Source organism: Zeus faber, assembly GCF_960531495.2.
Source record: "Zeus faber genome assembly, chromosome: 4".
Taxonomy (NCBI): Eukaryota; Metazoa; Chordata; class Actinopteri; order Zeiformes; family Zeidae; genus Zeus; species Zeus faber.
In genome coordinates this window covers 14200508-14216891 of record NC_137191.1, presented here as the reverse complement: position 1 = coordinate 14216891, position 16384 = coordinate 14200508, and the positions used below count along the sequence as shown (strand labels likewise).

General features: G+C 44.6%; 2 protein-coding genes across 2 annotated transcripts; both read right to left on the bottom strand.

Moving 5' to 3' along the window:
• Nucleotides 1-3016: 3016 nt before the first annotated feature.
• Nucleotides 3017-6776, bottom strand: ptcd1 (pentatricopeptide repeat domain 1). The gene is made up of 8 exons (XM_079998507.1): nucleotides 6263-6776; nucleotides 5745-5885; nucleotides 5406-5624; nucleotides 5213-5314; nucleotides 4417-5112; nucleotides 4202-4318; nucleotides 3545-3727; nucleotides 3017-3404 (listed from the first exon to the last, which is right to left on the bottom strand). Exons 1-8 carry the CDS (start codon nucleotides 6728-6730, stop codon nucleotides 3177-3179), a joined length of 2154 nt encoding a protein of 717 aa, XP_079854633.1. The 5' UTR covers nucleotides 6731-6776; the 3' UTR covers nucleotides 3017-3176.
• A 4731-nt stretch (nucleotides 6777-11507) lies between these two features.
• fbxl18 (F-box and leucine-rich repeat protein 18) lies at nucleotides 11508-14575 on the bottom strand (the record flags this gene model as incomplete). The annotated part of the gene is made up of 6 exons (XM_079999289.1): nucleotides 11508-11658; nucleotides 11798-12016; nucleotides 12216-13303; nucleotides 13407-13542; nucleotides 13830-14179; nucleotides 14405-14575. 6 exons carry the CDS (start codon nucleotides 14573-14575, stop codon nucleotides 11508-11510), a joined length of 2115 nt encoding a protein of 704 aa, XP_079855415.1.
• Between the last annotated feature and the right edge of the window lie 1809 nt (nucleotides 14576-16384).

The following is a 16384-nucleotide window of genomic DNA, read 5'->3' as shown; positions in this document are numbered from 1 at the left end:
CATACCAATGATGCTAGTTTATCACACACGTAGCAGAAGCACTGGTCACAGATGAAGTGGTTGTTGCCGACCGGGGCACCCGTCTCACTATCTGCACACCTGGGTGGGACAGCAAGAAGGCAGAACACACATGAGGATATCTAAATCCAGCCCAAACAGTTTACCTTTCCTTTGATCTACTTAGACAGAAGGGACCGAACATTGCCACAAATTGAGATTACTTGAGTATTGGCGAGTGGCAACAATCGCTGGATTTCAGTCGCTCTATATACACCGATCATCCACAACATTAAAACCATTGACAGGTGAAAGTGAATAACATTGCCCATCTCGTTCCAGTGAGACCTGTGAAGAGGTGGGATATATTAGGCAGCAAGTGAACAGTCAGTTCTTGAAGTTGATGTGTCGGAAGCAGGAAAAATGGGCAAGCGTAAGGATCTGAGCGACTGACAAGGGCCAAATTGTGATGGCTTAGACAACTGGGTCGGAGCATCTCCAAAACAGCAGGTCTTGTGGGGTGTTCTCGGATGCGGTGGTTGGTACCTACCAGAAGAGGTCCAAGGAAGGACAACCGGTGAACCGGTGACAGGGTCATGGGCGCCCAAGGCTCATTGATGCACGTGGGGAGTGAAGTCTAGCCCGTCTGGTCTGATCCCACAGAAGAGCTGCTGCAGCACCAATTACTGAAAAATTTATGCTGACTATGTTAGAAAGGCCCATGCTGAACCCTGTCCACCGCCAAAAAGGCACGCAAGTGTCAGAAATGGACCATGAAGCAATTGAAGAAGGTGGTCTGGTCTGATGAATCATGTTTTCTTCTACATCATGTGGATGGCTGGGGTTAGGTCCAATCGAGCATCTGTGGGGTGTGCTGGAACAACAAGCCTGATCGATGGGGGCCCCACATCACTACTTATGCAGAGTTCACACTATTCAATTCTGGCCCGATTTTCCACTTGCTGACAGGTTTTTGGAGATCGATCCGACTGCTCGCCGAGCACTCACTGAGGTCTGGGAAGATATCCAGCAGGTTTAATATCATTAATATGATATGGTCTTGTCAGGATTGAGTCGGTAGGCTCGCAACGAGCCACAGCCAACGAGAACAGACACGGAGTGGGTGTGATGGGTGACCCCCTGTTGCTGATCAGTCATGTAGTGCCCAAAGCCTGCAAGATTTTCGATCACAAGACAGAAGGTTGTGTAGTGTGCCCATGGCATTACAGGACTTAAAGGATCTGCTGCTAACATCTTGGGTCAGAGCTGTATTGGTGGCATGAGGGGGAGCTACACAATATTAGGCAGGTGGTTTTAATGTTGTAGCTGATCAGTGTACGTCATAGACAGCGGCTGGAATCCCCGGTCAAACCATTAGGACGATCTATAGGATGTTCTGGGAACTATAGCGTACAATCACAACTACCAATCAAGAATTAGTTCAATTACAGGCGAACTTTGTAGATGTGAAACATTGCTTTGGACCAAAAAACACTTATATTTTTGTGTAATCTGGTTATAAACACTCCAAAGTGTTTTGTGTTGAGTTTGAAGGGCACTCACGTAAAAGGATGTACGGGGCAGTCGTAGCGTGCATGAGGCAACACCTCCGCCCGCCTCGAGTAGGTGACGACCAGGTCTTCATCCGAGGCAGATAAGGCATTGTCTGGTAAAACTAAAGACACATACTTCATTTCCTTTATAATTTTTCCTTTTTAATTTAATACACCCATAGTCACAGAGAGATGGATAAAGATAGAAGTGTCTTATAATACACACCCTTGTTGCTACTATTCGTCCCTTGTTTCACATCAACAAAGAGGACAGAGTCATTGCACGAGTCATCACATTGAGAGTCTTCGTCCTCACTGAGGATAATTATCGTTCCCTCGTCCATGGTCGAAGTGTGCAGCCTGGGCTGGATATCCAAAGAGAGAGAAGGAGAAAGCGTCAAATGAAAACTCTATTCCTTTGTGAGTAATTCCTGTAGATCTTCGTCAATTCCGTTTTCAACATTTGAACAAGTATTTCAATGTTGTTCTATGTTCTATGGAAGCAAAAGGTCTACTACTTTCAAGTCTGAGAATGACAATATTTAAATGTCAATGCCAAAAGGAACTATATTTCGTACTGTACGTCCCTGTTGTCATACTCTGGTGCATGAAAGACAAACGCAAAATATTTCTTTTAATTTTCATTTGAGACTAAATTTTCACACACGTAAATGTCAAGTCGAATAGAACAGTTGAGTCCCTGTGGTTAGAAACAGCCTCCGCTTGGCTAGCAACCATTACAAAATGCGGTTTCAGGTCCAAATGTGGTCATTTGTTTACATTTTAAAACGCCATTATTTGTTTCTTTGTTTACACTTTTAAACGCCATGATGCGCTTGTAGGAGCTCAGTTAAAAACGGTTTTATCGTCCCCCCCCCAACTTTACACATTTACAGAGGCGACGTTAAAACCTTTCATTTGTGTCCGCGCTTCTTAAAGAGCATACATATTATAAACCGCAGATACGTAGAGGGAACGACAAGGAGAACTTTCCACTTCTTACCTTCTGGATTAGTTTGCGTAAACACTATCACGGGGCTGTTTCGCGCCATCGGGTATCAAACTCTACCGGAAGTGAGGTTTTATCTCCCGGTGACCCTCGCGTACGCCACCGCCACCAAGCGGACTAAAACGAGTAGCGCAGGCGGAGGAAAAACACGACCCCCACCCCCACCCCCGATCGTTCGTTGCGCATAACGAACGACGCCCCCCCCCTTTCTCAGTCATCACATAGATTCAATCAAATCACAGACACTGTTGTGATAAAGGCCTGTGTTATTACTTATTTTCAAAATAATTTTAATCTGTGCAGATTTTACAATCAGCTTTGTGTGTGTGTCCATAACTCCCTTGTGCAGTCTGAGTCTGGCGCACAAACTCCTTTGTCTAAAAGCCAAGACACTCCTTCATTCTCTTCGGTGTGTTGGCGACTGAAGAAATGTGATGTTGTAAAAGACAAAACACACTCCTATAATAACATAATTTATTGCATCAGCATTTTGAATTCAATAATGTAAATCATTTAAAGCAATGAACACAACAAGCTTTACGCAGTTTACCTAACGTAATAAAGTTCCAGTAAATTGTCGCTTTATTTTTTTTCCCCCCTTTGCAAGTGCTTTACATTCAGGGAAGACTCTGCTTGTCCTTCTTTTTGGAGTGATATCTCCTCGCAGCCGCCTGCTGGTTCCTCTGAGATCCCGTCCGCCCATCAGGCTGTGCAGTGTGCTCGCTCTCAGGTTCCCCGCCTGCCTGCTCTGCCTCGGGGCTCTGGGCAGGAATGGACCTCAGCCACTGCTGGTAGTAACCACGGAACCCATCGATGTGGATAAGGTAGTTGTTCCTGGATTTGTACTGTGAGGTAGAGAGACAAAATGGGGCAAATGTAACGGAAGCAAGTAACAGGTGAGGTAAAATAAGAGTGGAGGATACCGAGCACACAAAACAAGAATATTTTAAATGATCTTTAGTCAATCCCAGATACAGATGTATACCTTGTCATAGCCAGGCGGGTATTGTGTTGCAAACTCCAGTTGTTTGATGATGACCTCGTTTGGAAACACTTGCATGTCAGTCATGCTTTTAAGTAGAGTCTTAAGGTAGACGTAGTCCAGCCTCCGAGCCGCTCGACCAATAAGGGCAGACAACACGTGGACATTAGGTCTCAACCTGGCCTCCTGCAAAATAACAATAATAAAAAACACAGTTCATATTGCGATGAGGGCCTCACATGATCTCCTGAAATTCCAATCTGGCACTTAATACGATGCTATTTTTTCTTTTTTTAAATGTAATGAGCCTCGGGGAATTTTTATTTGTTCAAACGAAGATTTGTCAGTGTTTATTTTGACCATGAAATAAAAGAGCAGCATAAAATTTCTCCAACTGCCTTTTGATTGGTTGAATATAAAAATGTAAAAGTGTAAAAAGACGCTCTGTACCAGTAATTTTATTTTATCCAATTTCCATTAATTTACAATGAGATGAAACTTGAGTGAAAAAAGCCAATTCCTTGTCAATAAAATAATTACATTCGGTAATACTGTGTTTTCTGTTTACTGGTTTGCAAAGTTGTTTATAACTCAAGGTCGCCCAATTATATGAACATTGTTTTTTTTTTAATATATTGTACTTTGTATGCATTTCATCACCTCCATGTCTTTGAGCAGCTGCAGACCATCCTTCTGCTGGTTACAGCCAAGTGCAAGACTTCCATAAGTCTGCACATCTGTATTTACATTTCTCTGGCGCATTACATGCAACACGTCCTGGAAACAAATACGATGTTAAACATGTACAGGGAAAAAAAACCTCACCAAGATCCTACACTTACATATATGTTGAGGTTTGGTGAGTGCGTTTGTACCTTGGCTGCATCCAGGTCACCACTTTTAGCTGCCCGGCGGATCACAGAGTTAAAAAATGCAACATCAAGCTTGACCTTGTGCTGTTTGGCAACCTGTAGAAGCACCTGCAGGGACTGCTTTCCTGGATCCATTGTATCAGCGAGTAGGGTCAAGGTTTTCAGGTCTGGACTGAGTCCATTCGATATCATCTTCCCCAGGAAGCCTTTACCCCCTCCTATAAGTGCAAGCCGATCAGAGGCTCCGTTCCCGGCGCTAAGAGACACCACTGCCCCACTGCTCCTTCTCTCAAACAGGTCCAGGATGTTGGGCGGCTCACAACTTGACTCCGACAGACAAGTGGGAGAGATATGTTCCTTAACCACAACCACATGGCTGATGTCTTCTCCGCCATAGGACTCTACTGCTTTGGTGACAACTGCGCTGCCTCCTTTACTATTCCCCTCAGAGTTGCATTCACTGTTTGCGTTTCGTCCAGACTCAATAAACAGCTGTCGCTCCAGAATGTCAATGTCTATCGGACACGTGTGAGCAGACCTCGACCTGGCTTTGCCATCCTGACTAGAAGGATCAGAGGTAAGCAAAAGCTGTGTGGCCAGAGCGGAGTCACCAATCCCACAATCTCTCGCAGTCCGCAAGAGCAGGTTGTAGTTTTTAGAGTCTGGACGAATGCCTGACCTCAGCATTTGGCGCCAAACCTAAAAACAAAAAAAAAACAAACACGCAGATTTCAACTCAATCTTATTGCAAAATGAATTCAAAAATAAAGTAAGACGTGTATGGCAAAAATGAGCCTACCTGTAGAGCAAGGAGGAATCCCTTTTCTTTGTCCTTCAAACATCCCATAAGCAGGTAATGAAATGTCTCCTGTGTTACAACATGACGGCTCTGCAGCATCTCCTAAAGACGATAAAGATACACTGACATGTAAAGACTGTCCTCATTTAAGATTCAATTCTTACTCTCTAGCATGCGAATAAATGAAATGTACCCGCAGTGTGTGGAGACAGGCTTGGAGATGATTTGTAACAGCATGTGTCTTGAGGAGGGCATGGTATGTGATGGTACTAAGGGGGTAGTTCTTACGACGAAGTTCTTGTTCCAAGTGCAATGCGTGCTGAAGGCCTGTTTGTTTCCATGGCGTCTCAGCACAGGCATTGAACAGAGCGGTGTATGTGGCATCTGTAGGAACCAGGCCTCGTTTCTTCATCTGGAAGTCACACAGAAAAGGGCACCTTATTTAACAGATGCGTATATATATTTGTTTGTGCCTGACTGAATAAATTCACAGATATAGAAATGGAGTAAATGAAAGTGTGTCCATCCTCACATCATTATAGAGTTTGAAGGCCTTTTTCAAGTGTCCAGCTCTTCCACAAGCCCCTATAAGAATAGTGTAGTTATATTCTTCTGGCTGCAACCGCTCTCCCTTTAGCATGTCTCTATTAAATAGATCCAGTGCTTCCTGGATCTAAAAGGTGAAACGTGAAAAGAAAGGGAAATGCAGACAGAAGTTAATAAAGTGTTGAAGGAACATTAAAATGGTCAACAGTAGGGCTGGGCGATATTGAGAAAATAAAATATCACAACATATTTGGACAAATAGCTCAATCATTGGTAATGTGTTGTTATTATGATGACCAAGCAGGTAGAGGCAACGGTTAGAACAGCTACAAAACTATGAAGTTCATTCGACTGCATTTGCATTACTTAACTGTAATGCCGCCGTAACGACAACATCTTTAACCTCTCCCAAAATCGCAGACGATATCTAGTCTCGAATCATGCTATCGGTATTTATCGCCCAGTCCTACATGTCTGTGCGAGGGTGAAATCGAGCAAAATGACCTTCTTCTCTTTGATGAGCTTCTTGCACTGTAAGAAATACCAGTACGGTGTATTCCTCCCTCTGGACGGAACCCGTTCAGTCCGATCTTCATCATCCTCCTCCTCCTCCTCCTCCTCCTCCTCCTCTTGGAAGTGTCGGTTCTGGACTTCCGGACGACTCTTTCGGAACCACCTCCGGGAGGCCAGGTCAGCGGACAACGTGCCGAAGTCCTCCGGGGGAAGGTCGCTCCTGGCGCCGGTGGGAGACGGCCCGAGGCCCACGTCTCTGCTGGCTCCCGAGGCGAAGAGGGCCGGGCGCCCCGAGAACCCGTTCCTTTGGATGTCGGCGAGCGGAGCGCGTGGCGCCCACGGGGACCGGACGGGGGTTCCGGGCGAGCTCGTGTTCGCGTGGAAGCGGGTCAACCCGCCGATGCGCACCGTGCTTTTATTCCCGTTCCGCACGCACGACCGGGCGACGCACGTCCACATCGTTCCGACCACGCGGAGCCCGGCAACGCGACGGCAGCGCCGAGGCCGCCCTCCGCGGAGACGCCTCACGCGTGGTACCTCCCTGTTAAGACCACAGTAGTGGACTATCGATCCGACACACTCGAGCCACCCGGAGACGCACGCATATAGGGGATTAAAAGCGCCACTGAGGGTGTTGTTTCGAACGATTTTGCTGACTCGGTCATATTTACCAGCTTTTTATTTAACTTTTTAAATTGACCGACACGGAGGTGGCCTACGACTTCCCTGCTCGATCAGTCTCCCTGCGATAGATGAACAGGCCTGTCGAAATTCACCCGCTCGCTACTGCCCCCGGCTGGTGAAGCGCGGAACCGAAACTAATTAAACGTCCGACAGGAGCGAGAAGCGAGAATATTATTACATTATTAAATTATTCTATTATAATATCATTATATTATGAGGGTTCATGTCGGAAAGCGTATTTTTCTGATACGTATCCCCTGAATGGAACGGATCTGGGACCACAACAAGGAATCGTTCCTCTGTGTGTGTGTGTGTGTGCGCGTATACATAATGAATGTACAAAATATCAAACAAAAGTAAATACTTCTGTTTGTATGTTCATACTTATCTTACAATCTGCTCATGCCTGTCACTCTTTTTTTTTTTTTTTTTTTTTCCAGGGTTGGGGAATGAATTCCCGAAAAATTGAATCTCTACTGAGATATTTAGCAGGTTTCCTCGTTGGACATTTTATAATGAATTGGATTCACGTCATACAAGTGCAGTATGTCATTGAGTTAGAATTATAACATGGAAGTCAACTTACTCTTTTATACTGTAGGTCCAAAGCTTTGTTGAAGACCATCCAGTGCCACCTCGTCCTGTATCCATCATCATCATCATCATCCATGTGTTTGGAGTGTACTTATGCCACAGATCCATTCTCTGTGTCAGTTGCTGTAGATCTGTGTTGCCGTACTGTATGCTGTGTCTTCACTGCCATCAGAGCCCAAGACCGGAGCTGAATTTCTGGAATGTGAGTTCCTTTATTCAGATAGTAGAACGCCACATCTCTGAGAGATTCACACTTTCAAAACCCCTCCGCCACCATACACACACATTTTTACTAATCATCATAAAGATACACACTATACTTAGCAAGCCTCAAACTGCCAACCTTGCAGAACTATTTTCACCCAGCATGTTTGCACAAACTTTTCAATTAGATATAATCTATGACCTACTTGTAAATCAGTGTTTCACACTGATTAAAGCTCGTTGTATTTTGTCACCATTAAAATTGTGAAGTACAATGCTTGCGTAAAAGTAGGTCCTGAATTTTATCCATACTCAGAGTGCCGTATGAAAGTATGTATATGTATGTGATGAATAAACCTCTTGAATCTTGAATCATAGGTGAAAAGGTACTCAACTATAGAAGAAAGATTCATAACTCGTTACTTATCTCTCATGCAGATTGTGGCAACCTGCTCACTCTATCAGAGAAAATGTTTTTCAGTATCAATATTGTCGTTCAGCTTAGTTGGAAGGTACAGGACATGATATTCAACACGGACACATTTCTAGAGAAGCCCACGGTCTCTGCGAGTACCATTCAAATCAGTCGTGTGTGCTAATGTCGAAGTACATTTATTTAAATACATTATTCTTTCAATAAGCTCCTCTGTTGTCTGAAGCTGAACAAGTGAGGCGGAGCTTCATTATACTACAGTATATCTCGATTTGTGATTCTACTTATATTTGTTCTCTGATTTACTTCTCTCCCAGTTTCCTGTCAACTCACATTGGACCCAGACACAGCGTACAGAGAGCTCCCTCTGTCTGAGGGAAACCGCAAGGTTTGAACTGATGGATCGCGTCCAGTCGTATCCCGATCGTCCGGAGAGGTTCACTCATCTGTTCCAGGTGCTTTGTAAAGAGGCTCTGTCTGGACGCTGTTATTGGGAGGTAGAATGGACGGGGTCCGTTGAGATCGCAGTCTCTTACAAGGACATCAGCAGGTCTGCGTTCTACCACGAATGTGCATTTGGGTGCAATGATCGGTCCTGGAGTTTGGAGTTGAATAAAAATAGTAATTGTTTCAGACACAATGATGTTGAGACAGCGGTATCAGCGGTATGAGACAGCGGACGTTGAGCTTTTCATTGGAAGTGACAAGGATGGACAGGATTAAGAATGGAGTACATTAGAGGGACAGCTCAGGCTGGACAGTTTGGTGGAAAAGTGAGAGGCCAGATTGAGATGGTTTGGACACGTGTGTAGGAGAGATGAGAGTGACATTGGGAGAAGGATGCTGAGGATGGAGCTGCCGGGCACGAGGAAAAGAGGAAGGCCAAAGAGAAGGTTTATGGATGTGGTGAGGGAGGACATGCAGGCGGTTGGTGTAAGGGAGGAAGATGCGCAGAACAGAAGGTATTGGAGGCAGATGATCCGCTGTGTCAACCCCTAATGGGAGCAGCCGAAAGAAGAAGAAGAATGTAATATAATAAAAATGTATCATCAGCATCAATTACAGCTTGACAATGACGTCTCATGCTGTTCATAAGTCGACTTATTGTCTGCTGAGGCATGGCACCCCACTCTTCTTGAAGGGCGGCCCTCAGGTCATTGAGGTTCTGGGGTACAGAGTTACGAGCCTCTACACGGCGACTCAGCTGGATTAATGATGTTATTCAGTAGTATTTGCTTGTCACTGTACCATTCACAAAGTGTAGGGCAGTCCTGTATTGACTAGACACACCTGCCCACACTGTAACACCACCACCACCAAAGGCTCGTCTGGTGACAACAGTGGCTGATGCATAGCGCTCTCCTTGACGTCTTCAACATCGTTGGCGGCCATCATTTCTGATCAACATGAATCGACTTTCATCAGAGAACAGCACTGAGGCCACTGGTCCCACGTCCAGCGTAAATGCTCCCTGGCCCGTGCAAGACGATGCTGCCTGTGCCTGGTGGTGTGGTCAGGTACCCTTGCAGGTCGTCTAGCACGCAGACCACGCTGATGTAAACAGTTTTGAATGGTCTGACGTGACACTTGGGTGCCTCACACCTCCCTTAAATGTGCCTGGAATTGAGTGGCATTCATCATCCGGTTCCGCAGGGCACTGTTCACAATGAAGCGCTCATCAGTGTGGGATGTGGCCAAAGGACGTCCACTTCTATGTCTTTCTGTGACTCTTCCAGTCTCTCTGTATCTCTGTTGCAACCTGCTGATGACACTCTGTGACACTCTAAGCTCAGTGGCCACTTCCCTCTGAGAACATCCTGTTTGAAGCCTCGCTATGGCGAGGTACTGTTGATCAGTTGTTAGGTGTCGTCTTGTGAATGTGAACAGCATAATGAAGAGGACTGTTTAAATACCAATTCTAATTGAACCAGGAAATGTATTGGTCGATTCATGGATCAAACACCTGTTGTGAATTTTGCCGTTCAGCTCCTTGTTAGAGAACAGCAAGTTGTGCAAAAAGAACTGAAACATTGAACAGTTGGACATGTGCATTGGACAAGTTTAGAGAAGGTCAAATTAAGTTCACCTGTAAAGGTTATAGTGCATTTTAGGTCCTGAAATTAGGTCCTGAAATTTCACCCAAAAGCCAAATATCCCTAACTTTTTGTGAGTAGTGTGTGTGTGTATATATATATATATACACATATATACACACATACACATACACACACACACATACATACATACATACACACACTGTATATACAGTATATATAAAAAATACAATACAGTATGCAGCCTTAAAATTTGTTTACATCTGTTGAGGTGCAAGAACAGACTGATATCACCGGAAGAAAGTTGTAACAACTGTTCCAATGATGTTTATTAGAAAAAGTAATGTACAATTTTAACTTATTTCATAACTTTGGCACTAAGAGCATTTTAAGAGTTCACTTGCAAAATTTATTGACACTTTCCTGCAGATTTAGTGGTTAAAGAAACCTATTTGGAACTGAAGAGCCAGGTTGAAGCACCCGCAGCAGCAAGCTCTTGTGCTGCCTAAGTTTTTCTGTAGCTGCCCTGATTGCTCCTTTGAGATTGGGGAGAGAAATTGGTAGTTTTCTTTTTTAGGATATTAACACATTCCACTATGAATAGATTTATGTATGTACTATAAGTGTGATAAGACCTAGTGTGACTGGAGTGGTATTCAAACTGTGGGGAGCTGAGAAATTGTTGTGGCGGGGGTTGAAAATGGAAGGTTAAAAAAAAAAAGAAAAGGGTAGGCCTTTAATATGTATTTGAAATACCAATTTCACATGACTAATCACATTTAATTAAGTCGTAGTTAGTTTAGTTAATAATTTATTTTATAGTTTGTCTGTGTGTGTGTACTCCCGTTTTTGTTATTTGTTGGTTGTCCAACATTGGGGGAAGGTGCACTGTGAATATCGAGAGAAAGGGGTTATTGTTTTCATTAGTTCATTGAAAATACAGTTTGTTCATATTAAATTAATTTCATTATCTGCTTTCATTATTTAATTAGTTGTGCGCCTTTCTTCCCCCATTAGCCTATGTGAATAGGCAATAAAAGCCACAACTGAATGTCCCTGGTTTACCATAAACTACATTAGTTTGCATGTGACACATTTTTTTATTTGTACTTTTTGCGAGGGGGGTGGGCAAGTCCTTGAAATCCGAGGGAGAGGGTTAGGCAAAAAAAAAAAAAAGTTTGAATACCACTGCCCTAGAACTAGCCTGCAAAGGTAAGTGGTGTACTTGTAACATCTAACAGGATACAATGCCTAAGCAATGAAAGGGTCACCATGGTGACAGTGATTGGGCCACACGGCTCTGGAACAGCGTTATCTCATCCAGGAGGGTGAGGGGCATATCTCTGATGACTAAAGGCAGGTCTTCATGCTGCAGAGGATAGATGACTACGCTCAGAGCGGGCCGCTCTGCCGAAAACCTTGAAATGAGAGAACAGAGAGCATTTGATGCGATCGGAGATAGACCTTCTCCACATGTGAATGTCACTTGTAAATGTTTGATTTTGACCCACATCTTCCGAGCAAACACACAGGGATCCACAACATAGTGGCACTGACCTGGCCAGTAATGCTTTCTGCAGAGTACGACAAGCCACCAGGGTTCCACCCATGAACATGTGGCACACGACGAGGCTGTGGCATCGCTCCACAAAGATTTCTGTGGCCACAGGGTCAAAGGTTCCGCAGCGCGAGACGAGGCAAAGGCGTTGCAGTCGGGAACAACACGATAGAGCCTCAAAGAATGATGCGTTGGCATTCAGGTAGGGCTGCTCCAACCTACAAACACAAAGGCAGGAACAAGTTAACTCCAACTTGTAAGCTTCCATAATTTAGCCTGGTATGAGACTCATATCTGATGTTGGTCCATCTATACAGTAATACTATTCAACAAACCAACAACCTCTTTATATCGCATGTCTTACTGCATTGCATTTATCTGTACTATGATTGATGGGATGGACAAACGTATTCTAACCTGAGTTCCTGTAGCTGTGTGCAGAGTCGCAGTGTGTCTAATAGGGCAGGGGAGTAGTTCATGGTTTTCAAGGACCCCAAATTAGCCAGGGATAAATCCTGTAGGTCTGGGCACCGCTTGGCCATCTGCACCAGGCCAGTTCCTTTATGGATGCCTGGCAGCCCGGCCAGCGTCAGACGTCGTAGTCGTGGAAGTACCTCTAGTGCTGCTATGTGTCCGTCGCCAACTCCCCTGGCCCACGCACACATCCCACGAGGTTCTGCACACACACGTGTGCAAGGCTCAAGGCGAGGCAGGGCAGAAATGAAACCATGGCCAGTGAGCTCTAGGGTTTCCAGGAAGGGGCAACCGGCCAACAACTGTGGCAGTCCTAAGGTGCCGTCCCTGGGCAACGTTGGCTCCAAGATTGGCGTGTAATTTCTGAACCCTACCCTTGGAGCCTTCTTCAAACCCAGTAATAAGGAAGAGGGAGGGGCAGTGTTTGTAGAAATGTCTCGTGTACTGCAGCCCTCTGACAGGGCACACGCAGGTAAAGCTAAAGAGCGTAGATGCGTAAGTTTGGACAAACTGGCACACAGATGCATTTCCCCACCAAGTTCAGGCGTGTTGTCATGGTGATAGTGTGTGTGCATTAGGTTGAGATGCTTGAGTTTTGAACAGACTCTCACTAATCGGCTCATTGTCCCAGCATCCAAATGATCTTCACTCCCTCGTATTCCACTGGACTCAGAGTATGGCGCGTGACTGGTCCCACTGAGGCTGAGGCTGATCAACTGCTCAGCGTCTTTGACACCGCCCTCAAGCAGAGAATAGAATAGCTGTGTCCACAACGCTGCGCAGCGGCTGAAACTGAGGTGCTTGGGGCTGTTTCCCTGCAGGGCCCGCTCCAGGGACAGGGAATCCAACCAACAACGAGGGAGCTGCAAAGCTTCCAGATTACTATGGCTGCCCAAGCGTTGGGCTAATGAGGTGCCAGCAGGCCAGTGGACAGGGTTGGGTCCAGGAATGGACACCAGGAAGACTCTGAGGCATTCTGGGACATGAACGCTGAACACAGCTAGGTAGAGAAGAAGCAAAGTCTGGTTTACCTAGGAACATCAACACAAAAGGCAATTAAAAATAATCAAATTTCACATATGACTAATGATACAGGAGAAGTTAAATTCACACAGCAAGCACTAATACACACACCTCTCCAGGGGCTAGTCTAGCACTGAATTCCTCAAGCTGTTGGTAATGAGGCACACTGCTTTGGCCCATCATCAACTGGCAGCAGACACCAATACCCTCTCTGGTCACATCTGGGATATCAAACTGTAGTGCCAGCCTATTAGAAGGAACACACTTGAACTAAAAAAAAAAAAACATAGCCATACCACACAAGAAAACAGGCATGCCACCATGAGTATTCCTCAGTTCAACGAAACATAAAAATGGTATAAGTAGTCTTTATTGTGGTGTTACGTTCTACCTGTAGGCTAGGTAGATAAAAAGCAGAACTTCTGGCCTGCCCAACCACTCTGTCTTCAAATGTAAACGTCACTCTGGCTACTTTAATGTCAATTTAAAATTTCTTTATGACTATACTCTTACAGTCGACAGATAGGTTCTCACCTGCGGAGTTGGGCACAGAAAGGTACCACCCCATAACTGGGTGTCAGTAGTGTCTGTCGCAGCTCTGACAGGCGGCTCAGTAAGTCCACGGCCTCTGAACTCAGCTGAGCAGAGTTGAAGCCTGGAGCCACGTCAAAGGCAAGCGAGTTGAGGAGAGAAAGGGAGGAAAGGAGGTGGGAGAGACGCAGTGAAGAGAGGCGACATCCAGTGAGATTGAGATGTGTCAACGTCCGGCAGCGAGCTACATGCTCCATGGAAGATCCAGAGAGCCAATAGCAGCCTCTCAGGCTCAGGGACTGCACATGATTGGCCAGTTGCCTCACTACATGCCGCGCAGATAGATCACTGACCTGGGGTGAGAGGGTTGCAAAGGAGAAAATATTGAATTAATTAATTTAATTCATTCTGCTCAACTAGAAAAAACTTGAGTGTATGATAAAACATACTGTAAAACACTGAAAAACAACTGCAGCAATTGTATTAATTAAAACTGGGTTAGCCTATTTTGTTTATTTTTTTGTACACAGAATGTGAACGACATATCTGTGAAAAAATAAAGAATTATGCGGAATTACCGTGTACTCCTTGGACAGACAGACATGCGTAAGTAGGCTCTTGTCGTGACAAAGTGTATATAACTTGCGGCAAACACGTGCCACATTTAGCAACAAGTCACACAGAGGAACATAGCGGAGGATGCACAGCAAGATTTCATCGGAAAGATCTGATATTCCAACGGAGGCCATCACATCGTCGTCACGCGCAGCCTGTAGGCGTTAGAAAACACACAAAAGATACACATATCATGTGTGATGGAAAAATACAGGAGAAGGATGATGCTGGACGTATTGAGGTCATTGCAAGTTGCAGTTACTTAGGTCCAACTGTGAGTGGTTTCAAGGAAACTCTCTCTCTCTCTCTCTCTCTCTCTCTCTCTCTCTCTCTCTCTCTCTCTCTCTCTCTCTCTCTCTCTCTCTCTCTAATGACGCCATCTGTTCCCTGGTGGAGGACGACCTGTGCTTCCAGTCTGTTTTTAACGTGTAGGACTCTGTTAGTGAACCAAGTGTGTTTGTTGTATTGTCTGTAACTGTGAACTAGAGAAAATGTTAAAATAAAGACGCTTTAAAAATCTCTCTCTCTCTCTCTCTCTCTCTCTCTCTCTCTCTCTCTCTCTCTCTCTCTCTCTCTCTCTCTCTCTCTCTCTCTCTCTCTCTCTCTCTCCACGGTAACTATGGCGTCAACATTAGCTCGTTAGCTCCCCTCCCCAAATTAAGCCCGTGTTGTCTTCTTAACTAACCTGTACTATTGGGTGGTCCGCATTCTCCGATATTCCTGTTGAATCAGAATCCATTTTGTCTCGACAGAGAAGCATGTAAACGTGATGAAGGAGGCTGGCCGACGCTGGAGTTGACAGCTGAGCTGTAGGCCGGCTGTGGCCGGAAAGAGGTTGACGGACACATTTGAGAGACGGACACACGTCCGGCTAATGCGCCCGTAAAGTGACGTCACGGTTCGTTTATTGTATTTTATTTTTATACGGTTAGATTCACGATTTTAATCGTTTTGAATCCGTTTAAAAAAACATCAAAACAATATTTACGACAGAGGAAAATATATATTGATTATATCGCTGGTGGGAAAACGTGTCTAAAGCTAAATCCCCTTTCTCCATCCTTCTTTTTAAATGTATTTATTCATTTTTCCTGTTTTTTTTTATTTTCAATTATGTATTATTTATTATTATTTTCCTATTCACTAATAAGAAGAGTGTCAAACACTTAAAGTGGTAATCTGTAAATTTATTTTGTGGAAAGATCCCATATTTGATCCTTTGTTTTAGCAGGCACTTTCCATGTTGTTCCATGTTTTCCATGGTCGTGGGGCGAGAGTGCAAAGATTGGGTGTGCACAGCATGTGAAAGGCAGCTGCTTTGATTTGGATAAACCGATGAAGGTCGTTGTGTCTGGATGTTGCAGCTCTGCATGGAATTCTGGAACTTGCGGTGTACACAGTGAAATTGTGGAAGTCACTAAATTTGTACTATTATGTAAAACATGCAATTGTTTTATAGTCTAGCCGGTGGCTTACTAAATGTTATACTTCAACCTCCATCGACAGCACCAGAGCCTGGCGGCATGGGCTTCACCGGCAATGTGTAAATCTCAGTAGACGTATTAGTGAAAACTGAATAATTTGAGGTAATGTATTATAGAATTGAATATATGGGCCCACATTTTTAGATCTCAATCAATTTGCATGACTAGTTGCAAATGTCAGGCTATGTATACACTGATCAGCCACAACATTAAAACCAGACAGGTGACATGAATAACATTGATCATCTCATTCCAATTGCACCTGTCAAGGGGTGGGATATATTAGGCTGCAAGTGAACAGTCTTCTGTTCACTTCTTGAAGTCGAAGTGTTGGAAGCAGGAAAAACGGGCAAGCGTAGGGATCTGAGTGACTTTGATGAGTTATGTGATGAAATTGTAATGGCTGTGATGCCAGGGCATCTCTTATTGGGGGTCTTGTGGGGTGTTCTTGGTATGCAG

Bases quoted from the DNA above. Each gene is read 5' to 3' on its own strand.
- ptcd1 (XM_079998507.1), bottom strand. From the start codon at position 6,730: ATGTGGACGTGCGTCGCCCGGTCGTGCGTGCGGAACGGGAATAAAAGC. The intron at 5,113-5,212 runs GTAGGCTCATTT...TTTTGTTTTTAG, and splicing joins GATTCCTCCTTGCTCTACAG to GTTTGGCGCCAAATGCTGAG. The intron at 3,405-3,544 runs GTATACATCTGT...TCTACCTCACAG, and splicing joins ACCCGCCTGGCTATGACAAG to TACAAATCCAGGAACAACTA.